General features: G+C 45.8%; 1 protein-coding gene across 16 annotated transcripts in view; it reads left to right on the forward strand.

Moving 5' to 3' along the window:
• Runx2 (RUNX family transcription factor 2) overlaps window positions 1-21,475 on the forward strand; it is a 326,063-nt gene that overhangs the window by 90,867 nt on the left and 213,721 nt on the right. For all 16 annotated transcript variants that reach the window (XM_087567020.1, XM_087567026.1, XM_087567022.1 and 13 more), the window contains 1 exon segment: window positions 5,615-5,719. In XM_087567020.1, the coding sequence (XP_087423146.1) occupies window positions 5,615-5,719 (105 nt within the window).

A 21,475-nucleotide genomic window follows, 5' to 3' on the forward strand; every position in this document is an offset into this window, starting at 1 on the left:
AATTTTAGTATTTAAAGGATGGGTTGCTACTCTGTTTTATTTTACAGATCCAAGCTTGTGTTTTCATTTATTGTACTTTTGTGTTATATAGATGCTAAATCACGCCCCCTCCTTTTTTTTCTTTTCCTGATCGATTTGACTAGAAACTATGGCGGAGTGATAGTGTACTTTGTAAACCCTCAACATATTTATTTAAGAGACTTCAAAAGGAAACAAAGGGTGTGCGCTGTTTTACTATATTGGCTTTCTGAGTTTTGGCTGGTTTCCCGAATAGCAATTTTTATATTAAAAAAAAAAAAAAGACAGACTTAACTGCTTGCAGACTTTTCACGCATGGAAGATGAAGGAGGCCTCTTTTGATGAAGTGTAATTATGTCCAAACAGAGCTGACCCCCTCCCCCTATATTTCTTATGATCTTAACTGAAGAAAGTAGGATTTTTCCTTTGAAGCAGCCGGGACATGGTAGAGGATCTGAAGTGCTCCAGTCGGCTGCCAGAGGCAGGATGGAGAAATTGGTCCAGACTTGTCTTCGAGACTTGGGGGAGGGTGGGGGAGGAGTGGGTGGAGAGAGAACGAGAGAGAGAAATTGATTTATCACTAATAATAGATTTTATATTACTGGATTACTTTGAATAAGAGGAAGCAGGAAGATTAGACTGAAATGGAGAGAGAGAAAACACAGAGTGCATCAACAAGAGGCGGCTCTCTATGAAGATGAGTCAGGTTTCCAGTGGTAGGAAACCCTCTAGCGTGACCTGATTTTAGAAGACCATCTCCAGCTTCCTCTTTGGTTCTCGCCCATCTTCTTCTCTGCTGCTAAGTTTTCTCCGCTTGCTTCTTCCCCTGGACTTTCTCTCCCAACTTTACAAAATTTATCTTTGATGGTGTTCATCAGAAAAGAAAAACAAAACAAAAAAGTCCAAGTTCCACAAAGGGTTATGTTTCTTTTAACCTTTTCACTGTTGAAACATAGACTCTCTGCAGCTGAAAACTGGCCTTAGATTTATAAAGTATCCATGTGTCCATGCTTCCATTCACTTTTGCTTCCTAGATCATCACAGGACCACAGCAACCGGACCACAACATTCAAAAATGTCCGATATCAAGTACAGCATCACTGAGACTTGCATGAAGCCATGTGATGTCTCTTTCCTCTTCTCCTTCATATTTTACACAGAAGGGTTTAAAATCACCATTCCTCCTCCTCCTCCTCCTCCCTCCCTCCTCCTCCCTCCTCCTCCTCCCTCCTCTCTCCCCTCCCTCCTCTTCCTCCTCCTCCTCCTCCCTCCTCTCTCCCCTCCCTCCTCTTCCTCCTCCTCCTCCTCCCTCCTCTCTCCCCTCCCTCCTCCCTCCCTCCTCCTCCCTCCTCTTCCCTCCTCCTTCCTCCTCCTCTTCCTCTTTCTCCTCCTCCTTTGGTGTGCTTCCTCTCTTTTGACATCAAGCTTGCTGCTTTTAATTTACAAGTCTTTTAAAGCATTTACAGTGCACAGAGCATGGTGTTTTGCCAATCTAGGACACAACCCTGCTTACAGCCCATGCCTTCCGGCTCTTCCGGGCAGCCTGTAAGGCTCAACTGGAACTGTCTTCCAGTGACAGTCTCTGCTACGCATCCACCACACGACACAGCCTGGGGTGGTATTTTGAGATTAGCTCCTAGATGAAGGTGTGGATGACATAATTGGCTTTGCCTGAGAGGGATTCTGTGTGTCTGGGGGTTATGAATGCGTTTGCACATGTGTGCTGACATGTGCACGTGGACGTGTGTAGTGCACGTGGACGGCGGAGATGAATGCTGACATGACTTCGTTAGTCTCTTTTCCACTGCTTTTCTCCAGACACGGTCTCTCAGATAGATCACTGTGTCAACTAGCCTGGGCAGCTCTGTATTTCCCATGATCCCCCCCTGTACTTTACTCTCCAGGGCTGGAGTTACAGGCATACATATCCATACTCTTTTCTTTCTTTCTTTCTTCCTTCCTTTCTTTCTTTCTTTCTTTCTTTCTTTCTTTCTTTCTTTCTTCCTTTCTTTCTTTCCTTCTTTCTTTCTTTCTTCCTTTCTTTCTTTCTTTCCTTCTTTCTTTCTTTCTTTCTCTTTTTAAATATGAGAATTTGAACTCAGAACTTCTTTACCCACTGAGCTATCCTACCAGTTCAAGTAAGATTTGTGTTAAATGTCATGCACAGTCTTAGTGGATCATTGACGCATGGGCACTCTCCACCATAGCCCTTGGAGCCACTGTGAAAAGTGTAATCCTGGCTACTGGAGAGCTGTCTTGGTGGCTCAAAGTATGTGCTGCTCTTCCAGAGGATCCAGTCTGAGCTTGATTCCTAGCACCTGATATGACTGCTGGCACCGTTGGTCACCTTAGTTCTAGGAGGATCCAATGGCCTCTTCTGACCTCCAAGGGCACCAGGCATATGCATGGTGGACAGACATACCCACGGACATAAAATTATATAGAAAAAATGTAGCCCTGGATCCATGGAAGGTGGAAACTGGGAAACTCGTTTTAAGTTAAGGAAAGCGTGAATGCTGCCCACATAAACTTTTGACTCTGGAAATGCAGCATCATTGTAAGACGAGCTAATTAGTGAATCCAGTCAGAGTTTCTGGAGGTTTCTCCCACACTGTAGGGGCTGGGGCTAATCAGCAGTAAAAGAGCCCCCTTTGGCGTTGCTTTCACTGAGGAAGCACAGTTTGGGTTTTAGGAATCCACTGTGAAAGGTGGCAGTTTCTTCCCAACCTCACCTCTTTTTAAGGCACGTTTTGTTTATTTGTTTTGTTTCTTCTTTGTCTTTTAAATTTCAGTTTTCTCCATTCATTCATTTACGCATGTTTAGGCTTATTTTATTTTGTGTGTTTGAGGGCTTTGCCTTGCCTGCGTCTCTGTGCATCACATACGTGCCTGGAGCCTGAGGACGTGGTGAACCTCCAAGTGGATGCTGGGAATCAAACCCGGGTCCTTTGCAATAACAGCTCTTAACCACAGAGCCAACTCTCTGGCCCCAAGGGAGTTTTCTAAAGGGAAGACTGGTTTACCTTTTAGTATTTTGATGCTCTGGCCTTGAAGGGTGGATTTTGTACCTGGGCTTGTTTCTATGTGGAGTATGTTTCTCTGACTTTGGGAGAAACATAGACAGCTTATTATCCCCAAGTTGTAAAGATTTAAAATGGAAACACCTCCCAAGCCAGTCACTATATATCCACTGACATCATCACTTGCAGATCCTTTAGAGACGCTGAGGAAAAGCAAGCCACAGGCATCCTTGATGCATTAATGCTAGCACCAGGTTAGATACTGTCTTCCAATCACGGCCTTGGAGCCACTGTTAGAAACAAAATCCTGAGCTTGCAGACTACTGATCTCGCCCAGAAGAGTGTTTTAAAGTGTCTTAATCAAAATCAACTCTGAATCCAGAGTCTCAGCCATTGTTTTTAGTTCTTAATCTGGGTACCCACTCAACGTTCTGGTCTCAGTTTCTATTAACTTTGAGGTCTTCGAGCCTGGTTTACACTCCTGGCTGTCTAATTCTTCTGGTCAGTGTTAATGTTTACAACAGATCCTCTGCTCTGTATGGAGACAAGTGACTTAAACCCATGTGCTGTCTCCTATGTAATGACTACAGTGCAATGCTTCAGTGACGCTTATAAATAGACAAATTCACCTGTCGCGTTAATCCATTTACGTTTATTATTTCCTGGGCACAGGGAGCGAATGGGGACACACCTAGAAGTCAGTTATTTATTCTTTTTTCATACTTTGCAGCAAAATAAGAAAAAAACTCATTTTATTTCCCCTTCATCTTTATTCCTCCCTCCCTTCCTCCCTCCGTCCCTTCCTCCCTCCCTCCCTCCCCTTATTACCTTCCCTTCCTCTTCTTCCTCTCTCCCCCTCTCCTCTTCCTCCACACCATTTCTTTCCTTCCCTTCCTTCTTTTCTATGTGGGAGAATTAAATCCAGAGCCTTATGCAGGCTATCTCCGAGTTACATCTCTACCCTAGAATATTTAAGGTCAAAAAGATCTGAGTTCAGTTTCTGATGTTTCCCATATATTAACTGTGTGACCTTGGGTAAATGACTAAGCTTCTCTGGGGCTGAGGCTTCCTCATTGGTGAACTGGGGTGATGACTCTAACTGGGGAAGATTAAACGAGATAATGTGGTTGACGCGGCCGGAGCTTAGTGAGTATTCTGATCAATATTCATCTGTCTCATTGCTGCCCCTCCCACATTCCTGCACCCCAGCCCCCGCCTCTTCAGCCCTGGAGCTCTAGATAGCAGTCAAGGGGTCTTAAGACTATCCACACATGGTAACAAATGATGTGCTTCTTAACCAGGTTTTAGCAACTTACATGGTCTGGTTTGAAAAGAAAAGCCATCCAGTAGACTTGACAGCCAAAGACCTGTTCTCCATTAAGGCTGGTGTGGGGCCTGTTCCCTATTAAGCTCTGAAAAGATTGCATTAAACTTCACATTGCTACATATTGTCTAAGATTTGTGTTTTGATTTAATACTCCCAGCTTTCAGTAGAAGGGGGGAAAAAATCTGACCAAAAAAACAGAGCAAAACAAAGGGAGGCTTTTATCTGTTTCAGGGGCAGAGACTGGAGTACTGGGGCTCAGTCTGCTGATGGTTTATTGAGTCACCGCTTCACGCCCACCTTTTCCTGTCTTGTAACAGTTTGCAGTTTTGACTATCTGACATGACTAACCATTGCAAATCTAACTGATTACAACTGTCAGTGAGTCTGTAGAACAGAGGCCACATCTCCTGGAGAAGGCAGACATTCAGACCCTTTACCACACTCTTCCCTGCCCCCTCGAAGTCTTCATCACTTCTAAGCCCATTCATTTGAAGCATCAGAGGGGATACAGGCATCGCAGAAACTCTCTCCTAAAAGTAAAATGTGTTTGCATTGAGAGGTGTCATGCTTGTTTAGCAAAAAAACAAACAAAAAAAAAAGTTACTCTGGAGACATCCTTAGAGATTTAGCAATGAGATGTATGGGAGGAGAAAGACGGTTCAGGGATGAAATCATGTACCTCAGGCATGTGAAGGCCAGGACTAGAGATATGGGCCCCCCTTGAAATGATTGCCGTAGCAGGTTCCTCTCCCTCTTTCATCGGAGGTTCGCCTAATCAGTTCACTCAGTGCTAAGTAACATCACCAGTAGTAATTTACCATTGTTCTTTCAAGGGGTCATGACCTGATCTAAATAAACACTTCTAAAGTTGTCTGCCCTCACGCTGGGATGTTCTCCTAATGTTAGAGAAAATGGGAAAAGCAGAGATGCGCTCTTGAAGCAACCCCGGAGTTTTGGTTCTGTTACCTAGGAGATTGCTCGGGGCGGGGGTGGGGTGGGGTGGGGTAGGGGTGGGGGCGTGGAGGTAGAGGTTGCTTGCATAGAACCTCGGGAAAGATGCTGATGTTAATCACGAACAAGTTTACAGGTGTTCTCTAGTGGCTATGAGAGGGTTTCTGGTTTAGGGGAAGGTTTCCTGATTGGCCGCTGCCTCAGAGACTCTGTGGTGAGATTTGGATGTCTGCGTTATTGTGGGGTCATCAATACCATCCATTTATAGTCACTGTGTTTCCCCCTCTTCCATCTGCAGGCAAGAGTTTCACTTTGACCATAACGGTCTTCACAAATCCTCCCCAAGTGGCCACTTACCACAGAGCTATTAAAGTGACAGTGGACGGTCCCCGGGAACCAAGAAGTAAGTACCTGCCTTTCTATACTATGCTAATAGAGTTTGTGAGGACCCTATGAAGAATTCATTCTGAAGGAGATAGTGTCATCGTTACTACATATGGCCTTTGTAAACTTTATATTTTATTTTTGCATACATTTTAGGGAAGGGTAGCTCATAGAACTTTACAGTTAATAGAAAGTAAAATTATAGCTTAGCCTTTCCCACAGAATTGCTTAAGGCTTTATAACTTTGGGGAACAAGTGGACAGCCATTCGGTCATGATAACCTTTAGCTAAGAAACTCTACTCATTCCTTCTGTGCAGTGGGTGGGGCCAAAGAGACCCACGAGGCTGAGGAAGCAAATTATAAACTTTAAAATCTTAAGCTTAGTAAAAAAGCATTTGTGTGTGTTTCCCATGGCCCAAGAATGCCGTTTTTCTCTCTCTCTCTCTCTTTTTTTTTAAAAGCTCGCCCACTCAGTTCCCTTTATAAAGAGCACAGGGCTTAATTACAAAGAATTTATTTGCAAATGATAACTTGCTTCATTGTTACAACACGGTTGTCTGGCCATTTTCTAGTAACTGTTTTAGACAGTTTCTTAAAGAGAGATACAAACTAGGTTTATGTCCACCTTGGTTTCTCTGTCTATGTATGTAAAGCTTTATCTGGGGCTCAGCTGAAGGTAGTGTGTCTGTCTGGGCCAGTATTTATTCTTTTCCTGAATCTGGGTCAGACCTGACTGACTTCCACTGCCGCCCACAGTGACTTGAGCAAGCTTGGCACAGCAGCGTTAAACTCCATCTACAGAGGAGAGGTTATTCGAAGTTGAAGTGTGAAGAGTTCTGGACCACATAATGCAAAGGAAATATCACAGAAGGCTCTGCCTTTGCTGGCTGAATACGTTGGAAGTCATAGGCAGTGCAATCAGGAAGTTAAATTTGGCTTTTGATGGGGCAGGCAAGCGGTGGAAGTGTTTGTTTTAAGATGATTTCCTACCTAGACACTGAGGACTGAGGCTTTCCTTCCCCAGAAGTAGGAGAGGAGGCCTGGAGGGCTTTGCCTCTCCCTGTGCTGTGCATCTTTTAGCAATGGGATCACACCTACAGCAACCTCCCCCACCCCAGTCTCTTATGCTCCTGCCTTTGTCGCAAAGGCTTGCCTGCGCAAGGGGAGGTTTTCTGCCCCAAAGAAGTCTTTGAGGCTTGTTTTCCTTTCATGTGTAAGGCTTTCTTCCAAATTCCTAATGTTGGGTCAGTGCTGGCCCTGTCTGTTCATTTTGGGAATGTCCTATTAGGTATTTTGGTTAATCTCTCTCTCTCTCTCTCTCTCTCTCTCTCTCTCTCTCTCTCTCTCTGTGTGTGTGTGTGTGTGTGTGTGTGTGTCCTCAAATCTTAAGTCTCAAGGATCAGAGGTCCTACAGCACAGGTGAATAGAGCACATCAGGGATGCCTTGGCCTGTTTGAGCTTTGCCAGTCTTTTCTGGATCGCCATAATTAGGGTCCATTTCCTTCTGAGGCCAGACATCTTCCAACCATTGACCTGACAAGTCCTTGGATTGCTGAAGAGTCAGTCCCATCCCCCCTAATGCATAAAGCAGCACAATGGCCTTTTAATATCTGTTCATCACCATTAATATTGGCCTTTGAAAGACGACAGTTCCTGCCCATCCTGGCTGCTTTCTTCAGCACATAGGAAAGCCATCATTGTGTGGGCCTGTCCAAGTGTAGGTGTGTTTACTGTGGTGAAGGCTGCTTCTGAGTCAATGGTTGGGAGAGAAGCAGGGAAGGGTTGGTGCCCGCCCCATGCTAAAGGAGGTGCAGAAGGGGAGCAGGCTGATGGATTGGTGTACTTGCTTCTGATTCCAGTGTGGACTGGCAGGATCTCATTTCGAAGAGATTGTTTTGGGGCAGCATGAATTAGCATGATCTATTGGCCAGTGAAGACAGACAAGTGCCCTGGAGGCATTGGGGGCTGGGACTACAGGATGCATGTTGTATGTGTGATCTGAGTCTGTGCTTTGGGTAGTCCTGAGGGGAGGAGGTGGGAGGCAGACACAGATCTTGGAATGAAAGATTGCCTGTCCTTGTAGCATTTCTTATAAAATAAATACTATTTGAGAATGTAATGCCATGTCCCGGCCACTGTATGGTCACTTGCCTGAATGGAGGGATGTTCTGGTGTGGTCCCTATGACTCGGACACTGCTGGATTCTATCCTTTTGCCTTGATTTTGGGCATCTGTCACAAGGACCCAACTTTGTCATTTTCCTGCAAAAGCAGTCTAAGCCATTGCACAAACAAGTGCTCACAGCTGTGTTTAAATAAAACTTTATTTACTTAGCCAAAGAGATGGCGCATCAACTAAGAGTGCTTACTGCTCGTGTAGAGGACTCTGGTTTGGTTCTCAACACTCCCATTAGGTGACTCACAGCTGCCTATAACTCCAATTTCAAGGGACCTGAACCCTTCTGGCTTCTGCAAGCCTGGGCACGCATGTGGCACACATAAACTCAGGTAACACGAAAGGAATAATAAAGACATCATTTTTTTTAAAATCCCTAAGCTTTATAAAAAACAACTGGTAGGCCAAACGTGGCCCACAACTTGTAGTTTTCCATTTTGCTCTAGGCTTCCAAGTGGCTTATTTTTATCAGCTGTCAACAGAAAAAGGCTTTAGTTAAAGGCTCCCCCCCCCCCGCAGAGAAGAAGATAATCAATACAATTGATCTACTTTTCCTTCCCTCCAATTGTAATTCCTGAAGTACATGTATTTGCCATCGGAGTAGCATATTTCTGGCTATTACTTGAGAGGCCTGAAGGGCTGAGGGCATTGCGATGTTGGTTTCTGTTTACCAGTGGAATTCCCTGCCCTTTCTTTAAAGACCTGGGTGTATACTGAAACATAGTTTCCAGTGGCCCAGAGGACTGGTTACTGACATATTCTTAGTTCACTGGTTGGGTCTGTCAGATTGCTTGGGCTAAAATCCCACAGCCAGAATTTGTCTGCTCTGGACACCAATGTGTCTTCTGCATCCGTTGCTGTTAGGAACGTTAAACGATGCATGGTGTGTAAACTAGGTAGTGTGGTAGCTGTCATGTAGTAAGTGCTCATTAAACATCGGCCATTACTACATTAGTCTTCTCCACTGTGAGGAGTTTGCCGTAAACTTTTAAGTGTGGGTCCAGGAAACAGGTGCCACGTAATCTGCTCTCCGCTGGGTCTGTTCCCCCCCGCCCCTGTAGAATAAAGCTTTACTAATTTTCACACAATAGTAAATGACATTGATCCGTGTTATAAACCGTGCTTTGAGCACGTATTTATACCTTACTGCCTGGGGAGAACTGTGCAGAGCGGACGAGCAACACTTGTGTGCTACAAACTCCCAGGCGGGGCGGGGTGCGGTGCGGTACCGGAATCCCACTCGGGGCCCTACTTATCAACAACACATCTGCCAAGACTTGCTTTTCAGTCAAAACTGAAAGGGGTTCATCCTTCCGTGCGTTTTCTGTCTCTGGCAGCTGAGCCAGGCCTGTCGCATCACAAACAACTCCCTTTCTTAATATACACATCTGGCGTTGGCAGTTGGACTCACTTCATAAGAGCACATGATCATCAGTCATTACAAGATTAAAAAGTACCCTATGGCATCATTGATGTTTTTCAACTTTGATCTTTGGCAGTTGTGATTCATCTCAGTTATAAAACTTCCCTTTAAAGCAACATGGCCCATGACTTATTAGAACCTTCATCTTAAGCAGCGTAAACACGAGGATGGGCGCACGTTCTTTGCAACATGCCCGTTTCTTTCCTCGGCTCAGCTTATCGCTTTAAGACATGACATCATGCTCAAGGTCCCAAATTTGTAAGCCTTTTACGGAGGCTCCGGGCTTTGACCTTCTGTTGGCAACTCGGCTTTGAAAAGCAAGTGCCGTCTGTTCGCCAGCAGGAGAAGCCAGTGCGGGCGGCGGCAGCCACCGTAATGCGTTTGGATTTCTAACTCCTTTACACATCACTTCCTATTAGGATCCTCTGGTGTGCTCCTGCGCTTGGCTTCCAATGCCAGCTCGATTTAAAGAATTTCTGCAGGGAGGTGGGAACTCAGTCAGCTGTGCCACGTTTGTCTGTCTAGTTAGGGAACTATGTTCTGAGTTTAGTGAAGAGGACTGATGGACATAGGTATTGTTGACTGAAGAGCATGCAGAAGCTAAGTTGTTATAGTTAGAATCATCTGAATCATCATTCTGAGTCTTCAGAAATGTCCCCTAGGCGATGACTTCAAACAATCACTAGGTTTGTTTTTTTTTTCTATTTAAATAAATATTTTTTCGCTCTTTCATGGGCTGGCCAGAAGTAACCTGGACAGTTGTTTCCTGATGGTCTTGTTTGGGGTCTGACATGTGGCTGGAGTCAGATGGTGACCAATGCTGGACAGTCTACAATGGTTTCCATTCATGTGTCTAATACTTTGGCGGGGACCCCAGAAAAAGGGGTCTCTCCTCCTCCCCCATGGTGTTTCAGGACCTCTCCCTCTCTACATGATCTCCCTAGAAGTTCTCACAAGCTGTTACTAGCTTCCTGCATGACAGTTCAGGGCTCCCTGAGGTGCAGGATAGAGGCTGCCAGGTTGCCTTGAAGCTTAGGCTGAGAGCGGACGTGGTGCTACCGCTTCTACACTTTCTTGGATAAATCACGACACAGGTCCAGCACAGACAGAAGAGGAAGGGGCTGAACAAGTCAATGGCCTGAGTGGCAGGTGTGGGGTTCACCAGGCCATATTTGTGATCGGCTCGTGCGCATGCTTAATTGCTGATTAAAAAAAAAATCCCTTGACTTTTAAAATTGGCGTTATTTAAAGTTCCGAGGAGAAATGCCACATGACAGTCACAGCTTCATCGTAAGTTGGGCAGGTTTCATAGACGTGTGGTGAATGAAAGGGGACTACCTTGCGGTGCTGAGGGTCCTCCGTATTCAGCATATTAATATCAAAGCGGGGCACACCGATATCCACGGCAACACAGTAGCCTGCAGCAGAAATATGCACCCACAGGTAGCCAAGCCTGAAGATCGCATAGCTCATGCCATCCACGTCTGACACGTAACACGTGGTATATATGAGAGGACCTCTAAGCACTTCTGTGTTATTGAACGCCCAGAAAGCAAACCATCTACTCTCAAAGAGAGATTCAAAAATACCCAAGTCTTTCCTTCCCCGGGCTTTGTTCGCTGTGGCTGGCCACCTTCCCCTGATGTGTTGGGAGAATGGAGAAGCCCTGGAGAACCCTGCCTTCCCCACGGCGGCGTTCTAAGCTCTTTCCCACGGTGCAGAGCACAGGGAGGTGGCTCCTTCTCTCTCCGCCTGGCTCTTAGGTGTCTGGGAAGTCACCGCGCTTTAAGGCAGCACAGGCTACTGTGAGTCTTAGCACTCTGCTTTGTGTGCCTTGGGACCTGGTCATTTGTGTGTGTGTGCTTGTCTGTGTATGGGCGCACGCTCATGGGCATGGGCGTTTGCAGAGGCCAGAAAAGGACGTTGGGGCTTTTGGAGTTGGAGTCACAGGTCGCTGGGAGCCTCCCGAGGTGGGTGCTTGAAAACCCTAACTTGCGTCCTACGCAAGCGCAGTGAGTGCTCTTAGCTGCTGAGTTACCTCTCGGGCCCTTTCCGCCATATTGTTGAGAAGTGTGTGCTGTTAGCTTTCCCTTATCGCTCTGAAGGTAGGGGTCTGTATAGCTCCGTTGAGTTCTGGGCTGTCGTCTGTCTCCTAGGCCTGGAGAGGGCTGGAGAAGGTTGGAGGGTTAAGGCTTTCTCTTCCTCATTCCAGATAACATCTGGGACGGCTCACCTCTGCTCTCTGCCATTCTTTTGGATCCTTCTTGAGCCTTTTCTGATGGCTGGCTGTGATCTCTGCTTGTTAGGAACAATGGATGTGTCTTTAGGGCCCCGTCACTCTCGAACAAAGGTGGGCGGGGACAGGTACGCTGCACTGCACGGAGGAAGCATAGAAGCACTTTAAGGTTATGTGCTGTTTCAGGGCAAGTTTCTTATCTCCACATTCCCGCTGTCCAAAGGCACTTCCTAGGTCTTCTACTGCTCCTGATGCTAGTGGCCTCAAGTTAAGCGCTCTCTCTCTCTCTCTGTCTCTGTATGTGTATATATTTGGGGGGGGGGTTACACATGTTCACATGTGAGTGTGTGTGTGACCTTCTTTGTATGTGTCTTTGTGTGTATATGCATGCACATGTGTAGGTAGTAGCTATGTATGTGTGGGTGCACATGCTCACATGAGTGTGTGTGTGTGTGTGTGTCTGCATATAGCGCACATATGTGGGGTCTACGTGCACATTTGTGAGCATGTGTAAAGGTCAGAGGTGAATGTTTCTGAGGTCGGGTCTCTTACTGAGCCTGCAGATGAGTTCCCAGGATCCTAATGTATCTTCCTCCTCAGCCCTGACATCATAGGCATGCATTGCTGTGGGTGTAACGTCGATGTTGGCGTTAGCAACTCTGAACTCAGGCCCTCATGTTTGGGTAGCAAAGGCTTTACTCATCTGACCCTCTCCTCAGCCCTAAGCCTTTCACTTGGTTTCGTCACTGTTTTCCAAGGTGCCCAAGCCATGGAAATTGCAGGCCAATTCCATATTTGATATTCACAAACTTGATTCTATAAGCAGCAGCTCGATTGGCATAGATGCCAATCATTCGGCCCCCTACTATATAAAATATTATTTAAAATATAGTAACAGCAGGAAGATCCGTCCCCCCGCCCACCCCCTCTCTCTAAGGAAGCAGTGCTGGTGAGGTTGGCTCTGGTGTCTGGTAGAATTTGGTGGAATGTGCTCTCTAGAAGAGCAGTTTTAAATCTCTTTCAGTACTTTTTATTTTTTTTTCTGTTGTTGACTGACTGTCAGGAGCTGGGAAGGTGGCCAAGAAGGAAATGACACATCGAGAGGCATTTTGCGTTGTGCAAGAGTCTGGGACTGATGCAAGGCTATATGGCCTGTTTACACATTCCTTCGCTAGCAGACTGCATGGCAGTAATTTAATTCAGGAGCGCATGGCATGCTGCAGCAAGGAGCCACGGCCTTAGCGTCCTTTCATGGCAAATTATTGCAGCCGTTAAAACATGCGCGCATGTCCCCCTTGTGCACTCCCCTGGCGTTCTGGTCTCGGCTTGCTTTCTCATCGCCTGGGACTGGAATTAGCAGCAGCCTTTTCCGGGGAGGCCCGTTTTTCCATACGCATCCATCCCAGTTGATGTGTTTATTTCTAACTAAATATAGCATTCAAATGATACGTGTGCTCTAGGGTTCTAAATCCACACACAGGCTCCGTCTTAATGTGTCAGTACTTTGTCAGGTCAGGAACGGCTCCTTCTTAAAATAGTGCTAGGGACTGGAAAAGGAAATGATTGATTCCTTTTAATAGGGAGGCCTCTTATTTGTTTATGAAAATGACTTTTTCTTCTTCTGAGAGGCAGTTTGTGATAGATCACTGAGAGAGATCCCTTGCTCCTGTTTTGTGCCATGTAACATTTTGTGTCATGTGGCAACTCGATTAGTGTAGAATAATTTATACTGACAGATGATAAGGGGGAAAGAGTCATTGTTTTACTTTCTGTGGTCATAATTGTTCCTAGGTAGGATTTTTATATGATGACATGCTGTCAACGGAAGCATGGCTTTCCCTTCGCGTAAAACTCACATTTAAGTTTTAATTTGGGCAATTTGTGGAAAAGTAATCGTTCCTGACTCTGAAGTGATTTGGGAGGCAAAGAGGACATAGAAACACTTAGTTCTTTAGTATTAATACAGTCTTCCTAAACGATGGTTAAAATAAGAGACTCTTCACGATATGGCCACCAAGCAGCAAGTGAAAGGCTACTCTGTGCTTCTGGAAACTTCTCTGCCAGTTTGCTGTTCACTGGTGCTTAAAATCTGCCAGTAGACCAAAGCCTTTCCATTCAAAATTGAAGATTGAGACTTTAACTATAACGTTTCCTCCGTGGAGGAAAATCATCTTGTAATTCTTTCCTTTTACCGATTACCGTTACCAGTGTAGTGTTCGTAATCATCCTAATAAAATTAATCACGCTGTCTGTCCTTGTAAAAAAGAGAAGTCTATGTTCTCAACGGCAGTTGCCATCTCTTCTGGTGAGTGACAATTTAGTTTCCCCTACTTTCAGACTTTCGGGATTAGTCCCCAACGGTATAACCTGTTTATACCGATCTTACATTCCTGGTGATGTTTATTGATCTATTCACCCACCATTCCGACCTTCCCTTCCCTTCTCTAGAACTACATCCTTCAGTTTTTCCTCTGATATCAACCTGTGCTTAGTCAGCGCTCAGTTTTTGTTACTGGATGTCAGCAGTTGGGCGTGCTGGCTTCCGCAAAGGAATGGAGGTGGTGCGGGCTCCGTCCATCTGAGATCCACACTCCCAGGTAGTCTTTTGAGTTGAGACTCTCAGGTCCTTACTGGCTGGAGTCGAGTTTAAGAGAGTGGAATGTGGGGCAGATCAACTCTTCTGGAAAAGAGAAAGGGGAGTGGCCGGAAGTGTCTGCAACCGGGAGCCAAGAGGAGTTCACCGGTAGAGAGGAGGAGCTGGAAAAGAATACTCCATAAGAGGAAGCAAAGAAAGGGAGAGAAATGAAATCGTGCTTCTTGAGTTTTGCCTGGCTAGACCATCAGTTGCTCCGGGATTTTTCTCTTCCCATGTATGTTAAAGAGCTCCATCCCTGAACCCGAGCCTCAGGTGTTACCTCCCCACTGCTCCGCCAGATCCACCATCATCACATGCTGATGCCGAGTGCTTCTGGTCATAGCATATCTTTTGATCGGGAGGCTGGGGACTCAAGATTGCACGCACTCTTCTCTATGCCTCCTTAGGGCTTGGAAGTGAGCAGTAGGAAACCGTGGCTCCTGCAAGGCGACGGCCGAGGTAACCCAATGCAGACGGTTGAATAGAAAGTGAGGAGAAAAAGAGGTGCATAAACCAAGAAGGGTTAGCCTGGGCTTCACATCCTAGAACCTTCATTTTGGTTTCACCGTCTTAACAATTTGAAGTGGCTATGCGTTGTACCCCAAAGACAGCTTCCGAGTCTCTCAACGGAAAATTACCCTGTCTGGGCTAGTCCAGACGGAAGGTGTGGCTTTGCCTGTGGTGAAGGGAAGTGGAGGTGGAAGACCCTCCTTTGAAGACTTTGGAGCCATCTTAGTGACCCTGCGCTCATCTCTAAGCTCTTCTCTGGTTCTGTTTCTTCACTCTTTAAACGTAAGTAGACGTGAAGGCAAGTTCATAGTGGCCGGGAGTAACTCCCGAGGAATGATCATAAAGTCCTTGGCACCCGTGAAGGGCAGCGTGAATACCAAATAGTAATTATGTAGCGCCTTTCTGCCAAAGACTTCCAAACGCTGAGACATTACCTCATCGATTGTCTTCACAGCCCCGGCAGGGAAGCCTTGGGCGTTTTACAGGAAGGGAAACTGAGGCATGAGCACCTGAAAGCTAATTTTCCCTGTGTCATCCTGCGAGTCAGCAGGTGATTTATAGCACCAGGCAAGGATCCCAGCTCTCTTCCTGTTCAGTTATTCACCACGAGAAACACTCTGATGTCTTTGTCATTGAAGTCGTGGAAGCTTCCAGGGTCGAGCCCAGCGCACTCCTAATTACTGTCAAGAAGTAGGGGCTGTGAGAAAGCAGCTCGATTGTGCAGTAGGCTTGCCTCGCCAAGTAGGGTAGCAGTCTGAAGGATGAGGGAACACATGGAGGAATGAGATTACATAGATCTGTATCTTCTGTGTGTTTAGTGTGCCCTGGATTCACCCAGTAGCCTTTATGCAGTATCTAGAAGTCTTACAGTTTGTGAGGTGAAGTTAACAGGTTGTGGAAGTTAACCAGCACTAACTGAAATAAAACTAGTACTTGAGAACATACTAACCTTCGAAGAGTTACACAAATAGGGAAATGTAAGGCGATAGATAAGCGTGCAGCAAAAATCCTTACAGAAGAAACAACAGAAGAAAGGGTGGGAGGGAGGGATAGCTCAGTGGTTAGGAGCAAATGGCTGCTCTTCTCAGGTCATGGGTTCAAGTCCCAGCACCCACATAGCAACTCCTAACCATCTGTCCAGTTCCAGGGGAGCCAAGACCCTCTTCTGGCCTCCTCAGGCACTAGGCATGAAAGTTGTATATAGTCAATATGTGCAGGCATTAACACCTATGCTCATTCATTTATAAAATAATTTTTGAACAGTCAAAAAGAAGAAATTAATGATAACTAGAGAGGCAGATGTGTTTTATTGGCAAATTGATTGCCCGGCATGCACGAAGCCCTGGGTTCGATCCCCAACGCTGCAGAGACCAGGTGTGGTCGGTGGTATAAGAATGTAATCCCAGCACTCTGGACGTAGAGGAAAGAGGATTGGAATTCAACATTAGTCCCTGGTACAAAGTGAATTTGAGGCCAGCCTGGGCTACCTGGGGACTGTCTGCTCCTAAAAGAAAACAGGGGTTATCTACAACGGCGTCTGTTCTGAGTGGTACTGTTGATGCTGTGGTATGCACCGCCCCTTTCTGAGCTAGCGTGGGTACTTCAGTGACATAGTGACATCAGGAAACACGGGACTCTGCAGAACAGTGCAGTTGCTTTGAAGCTGAGAGAAAATGATTACCAGAAGCAAAAGTCCTTTGCTTTAAGACAATAGGTCTGATGTGGTTTCTAGATGATGGCTACCTCAGGCAATGACTGGTCTTGCCTGAATGGTGTGAGGGTAGATGGTCTGAAGAGGCTCCTTTCTTCTTCTGTCCTCTCCTACCACCACCAAAACACAACCTTTCTTCCTACATTATAGCTGACAGTGTGTGTGTGTGTGTGTGTGTGTGTGTGTGTGTGTGTGTGTGTGCGCGTGTGTGTGTGATTGTTAGACACATACTTTAAAATCTAAATATTTATTGAAGCAGGAAGATTTCTTCATTGATAAGTTATTTCTGAGCTGTCACTAACATGTTAGGAATAGCGTCAAAAGAAGAAAAGAATGATTATGGGGTCTTGGGGGTTGTGTGCCTCAGTGGGTAGAGCGCTTGCCTGGCATCCACAAAGCCCTGGGTTCAGTCTCCGAGCACTGCATAAACTGGTTGTGGTGGCTCGAGCTTCTGGCCCCAGCACTCAGAGGTAGCAGCAGATTCTCATCTTTGAGGAGCCTAATTTTTGGAGCAAAGATAGGTTAAGACATAAGAAAAGGCAGATTTATCTATCACATCTGTTCACAGACTGTGGTGACAGGGACCTTACATGAGTAATTAAAACCAGTGGGCAGTGGAGACAGGCACGAACTCAGTCTACAGTGGCCCAAGGAAAGGCTCTCCAAGGGGTGATGCTGGGTATAGAACCGCCAGGCTGAGGAGAACCCAGCTTGACACGCTGGGGAAGAGACCTCGTGGCAAAACATACATTGTGTGCAGAGGCCTTAGCATGGTCGATATCAAAACAGGATCTAATCTTGATGGGAAGGAGGAGCCTAAAGGTTGTGGAGGGAGTTTGATAAAAACCGTATGTAGGGTTCCTGCACTCTGAAGCCATGAGTTCAGTGGTCTCCCTGTGGCTGGTTGGAACTGAGGAAAAGACAAGGACTCCCTATGTCTTTACTCTGATGGTGTCAAGCTTCCCCATTAGTGTTCTTAGGGGGGTTTGAGCTCACTCCTGAGGACTGTATGTGTGTGAATGTCGTCATGTGTGAAGGATAGTGCCTTACACCACTTTTGGCTGACAATCAGTAAGTGGATCAGAAGAGATTAACTGGATACTGTGGAGAGTCATCAAGACCCAGCTTAGCATAGAAAGGGTGTAAGCAAGACCTTGAAACCCTCTACTGAGGAAAGAGAGCGGGTGCTGGTGGAGCGGGGATAGCTTGCCAGCATCTGGCACTTGGTCAGAATATTGGGTCCCAGGTGGCATGTGGAGGGGCCTTCTCCTAAAAATAAACCAGACATCGAGGCAATCAATTACCTGTTGGAGGAAATTCTCCTGGGGCTGTGCACATGGAACACGGAAGATCCTGGGCTTTTCTGGACGATGAGAAATAATTCCAAAGGTGAGCTGGGTTTCAGAGCACGTGAGCAACGTGGAGTATTTCAGAACATTTAGCGGAGAGCGTTGTTGATGATTAAAGGGCTGTAAAATTGGACCTATAAGGATAAGTTGAAAGACTTGGGATTATTTAGCTTCAAGAAGAGGAGACTGAAAAAAAAATGACTTAATAACAGACTTGGAAATTATGAGACTTATTAAGCTCTGTATGGTGGCCAGCTGTTTTGTTTCTGGGGAAGTCGGAGAAAGAAGAGCAGGTCACTTAACTGGAGCATGAGGGATGTGGGTGAGACTTAAGGGAGAGCACATTGGCTGGGGGAGCATTGCTGGGCAGAATGGGTTCCCGGAGATCGAGGGCGACTCTTCAGATCCCGTTCTTCTTAGCAAACCTTTGTGTGCTTAGGACAGTCAGCAGCAATGCCACCTTTCTGCTTCTAAAATCAAAGGCCTGATTTCTGTTTCCCATTACGGTTCTGAGGCTCGGAATCACAGGGGTTTGTGGACATAAATGATGAGGGTAATTTGTCTTGCTTCAGTGGCCATTAGAATCTTTAATTGAGAAAAATATGACCCCAAAGATCTGCCATGTAATAAAAAAAATCGCTATGTAAAACCAGAGAAGATCCACTGTGAGGAAGTTAGGACTCTGGGTGAGAATGGTCTCTTGGCAGAAACATTTGGGTTTATTCGATCTGTGTATTCCAGGGACCAAAGATAGTGTTTTATGAAGTTGGTTCATTTTTCTCCTACTGAGAGAAATGATCCAGGCCATACCAAACTTCGTTTAACCTGTTTTGTTGTTTTCTCAGAGAACCAGTCATGTGTCCAGTGTTTCGGAGAGTACTTTACCCCATCCGCATTCCGTGTGTGTGTGTGTGTGTGTGTGTGTGTGTGTGTGTGTGTGTGTGTGTGAATGCAAATGAGTCATAGGTCACAGAGGACAACCTCAGGCATTGATCCTTACCCTCTTGTTTAAGCTAGAGTCTTTCTTGTTAGTGTTGCCTACACTAGCATAGCTGCCTCATGAGCTCCTGGCTATTCTCCTGTCTCTACATCGCATTTTCTATACGTCACTGGGATTACAGGCACACACCACGACGATGCCCTGCTTTTCCAGGGGATCTCTGGGGTTTTAACTCAGGTCTTTGCTCTTGCGTGATAAGTGCTTATGTGTTGAGCCCTCTCCCCAGCCTCCTACTTTATTGTTCAATCCTCTCTTCTGCGTTGGGCACACCTTCCCGAACCTCTTTTGTAATAACAGCACATTAGCATGTCTGCAGATGGTTTCTTTTAAGCAGCAGAGTGGCTTACTGATGAGATGCTGAGAATCAAAGCGCACACACGTGTAGTTTGCACACAAGTCCTTTGCTTTGAACTAAGTGGGTCCAGTTTTCTCTGAAGGGGAAAAAATGAGATGACCAAACAGGCTTTGAAGCAGGTGACACAGAGCAAGAAGGCTGAGTGGGTGTCAGCGAGGGAGGAAAAGACTCCGGAAACCTATTTTTTCTTTCCTTCTAAAATAACTTGGGTTTCTGGGATCATTGAGTGCATTTAGACCCTGATACGAACACATGCGTCGCCATGACAGAGCCACCCACAGCCAATACAGGGTCAGAAGTCACAACCCACTTCCCTTTTATGCCTGCCTTGCTTCCTTGTCTGTGAACTTTCCTTGGTGGCTTTGGTACCTTAGGACTTTATTCAGTTCTTTGAGTGGTTTCAACATTTGGGTCTCCCCATCCCTCCCATGTGATATCTTTCCAAAAGTCCCATCTCTAAGGATTCTTAAGTATGCAGCTGCTTAGCCAGCCAGAAAGACCCCTCTCTTTGCCCTTGAGGCCAGTGTAGTAACAGTCGGAAAGAAACGCAGGTGACTAGAAAGAGAGGGGGCCTTGCTTGGGTCACTCCTTTTAGGGGTTACAACTCTTGTTAATCCTTATTAAAAATAACTCTTGTCTTTTCTCCTTCATTACTATACACATGGTGGGCAGTGGGGGCGGGCAAGGGTTCCAACATCATGAACTGTAGTTGACTTTTTCTGAGGAATCAACAAGGCAGCTGGCTGTGTACTGGTTAGTCTGAAGAGGAGTCCACATTGCACCTCCCCTCCCCCAGAAGTCCCCCCACTCCCAACAGTTCTTTTCTTCCCTGAGGATTTCTTTTTAGGGGAAGAGAGAGAGAGAGAAAGAGAGAGAGAGAGAGAGAGAGAGAGAGAGAGAGAGAGAGAGAGAATGTGTGTGTGTTTGTGTATGTATATATGTGTGTATATTTAGACAGGCCGTGAGGATCCTGCATGTTAATCCTTAGGGGGTTCCTTGAATTCTTCTTGGTTAATTACACAATGGTGGCACAGACTGAGTTTACGGTACATTCTTCTTTAAGGCCAGAGTTTTAGAGTGTGTGTGTGTGTGTGTGTGTGTGTGTGTATGTGTGTATATGTGTGTATGTGTGTGTAGGTGTGTATGTATGTATGTGTGAATATGTGTGTATGTGCATATGTGTATGTGTGTATTTGTATATATGTGTGTATTTGTATATATGTGTGTATTTGTGTGTGTATAAGTGTGCATGTATGTGTATGTGCATATATATGTATGTGTGTATCTGTGTGTATGTGTGTATTTGTGTGAGCATATGTGTGCACATGTGTGTGTGTGTGCATGTGTGTGTATGCATGTGTGAGTACAGGTTCATGCCTGTGAGGGTTAATGTGTGTGAGGGTTAATGTGTGCACAGGTGTATGTGGAGGCCAGAGGCCAAGCATCAGGTCTCTTTTGTTAAGAACCATCCATCCACCTTACTCTTTTGAGACAGGGTCTCTCATTGAAACTGGAATGCACTGATTGGCTGCTCCTTAAGCTCCATGGTTCTGCCTGTCTCCTCCTCCCCAGCACTGGGCTTCCTAGAGTGATCACCAAGCCCGGCTATGGATGCTGGGGATGGAGCTCGGTGCAACAAGCACTTTACGGTCTGAGAAATCTTCCTTCAGCTTCACCCATTTCATATTTTATGAGCTCATTTTTGCCTCTTTTCTAAATGATATTCACGCTTCTATTCTTCGCTAGACTTTCTTTATGGGTGCAGCATTTCCTTGGTAGAACCTGAGTGAAGCAGGAAGGAGGGGTGCCTTGTCCTTGGCTGTCTAGAAAGGGACTAAGGGTGGGTAGAAGGTACAGAGACTGTTTAATTCTTCTTAATTTGCCCCCTAGTAGTCCAGAGAGAACATTGAATGGAAGTGAACAGAGAGGCACTTTGCAAGATGAACAGTCACACACACACACACAGACACACAAACACACACACAGACACACAAACACACACACACATACACACACACAAATATAATTTTTATTTTCTTTCTTCTTTTGCTGAGGGTCAGTTGTTCACGGTCAGCACAGCTGGAGACACCATGACGGGGCACGAACCCACCACCTCATCCCACTTTGTTGAAAACTAGCAACTGAAATGGGGGAGAAATCTGACATTGAAAGATGAAATGTAGCTTTTGTCCCATGAGATTTGTGGCACAAACTGACCAGAGGAAGGAAGTGCGATGGTCTAGATAGAAGGTTTTGGTTATGACCACTTTTGCTGCACGTTAAGAATGCAGTGAGTCATTTATGGCTGTAAATAAAAACTTTACAGGGAAGGAAGAACTCCCTGTATTGGGAGAAGTAGCAAGAACTTCTGGCTAATTTA

Source organism: Rattus norvegicus, chromosome 9, assembly GCF_021556685.1.
Source record: "Rattus norvegicus strain SHRSP/BbbUtx chromosome 9, alternate assembly SHRSP_T2T, whole genome shotgun sequence".
Lineage (NCBI taxonomy): Eukaryota > Metazoa > Chordata > Mammalia > Rodentia > Muridae > Rattus > Rattus norvegicus.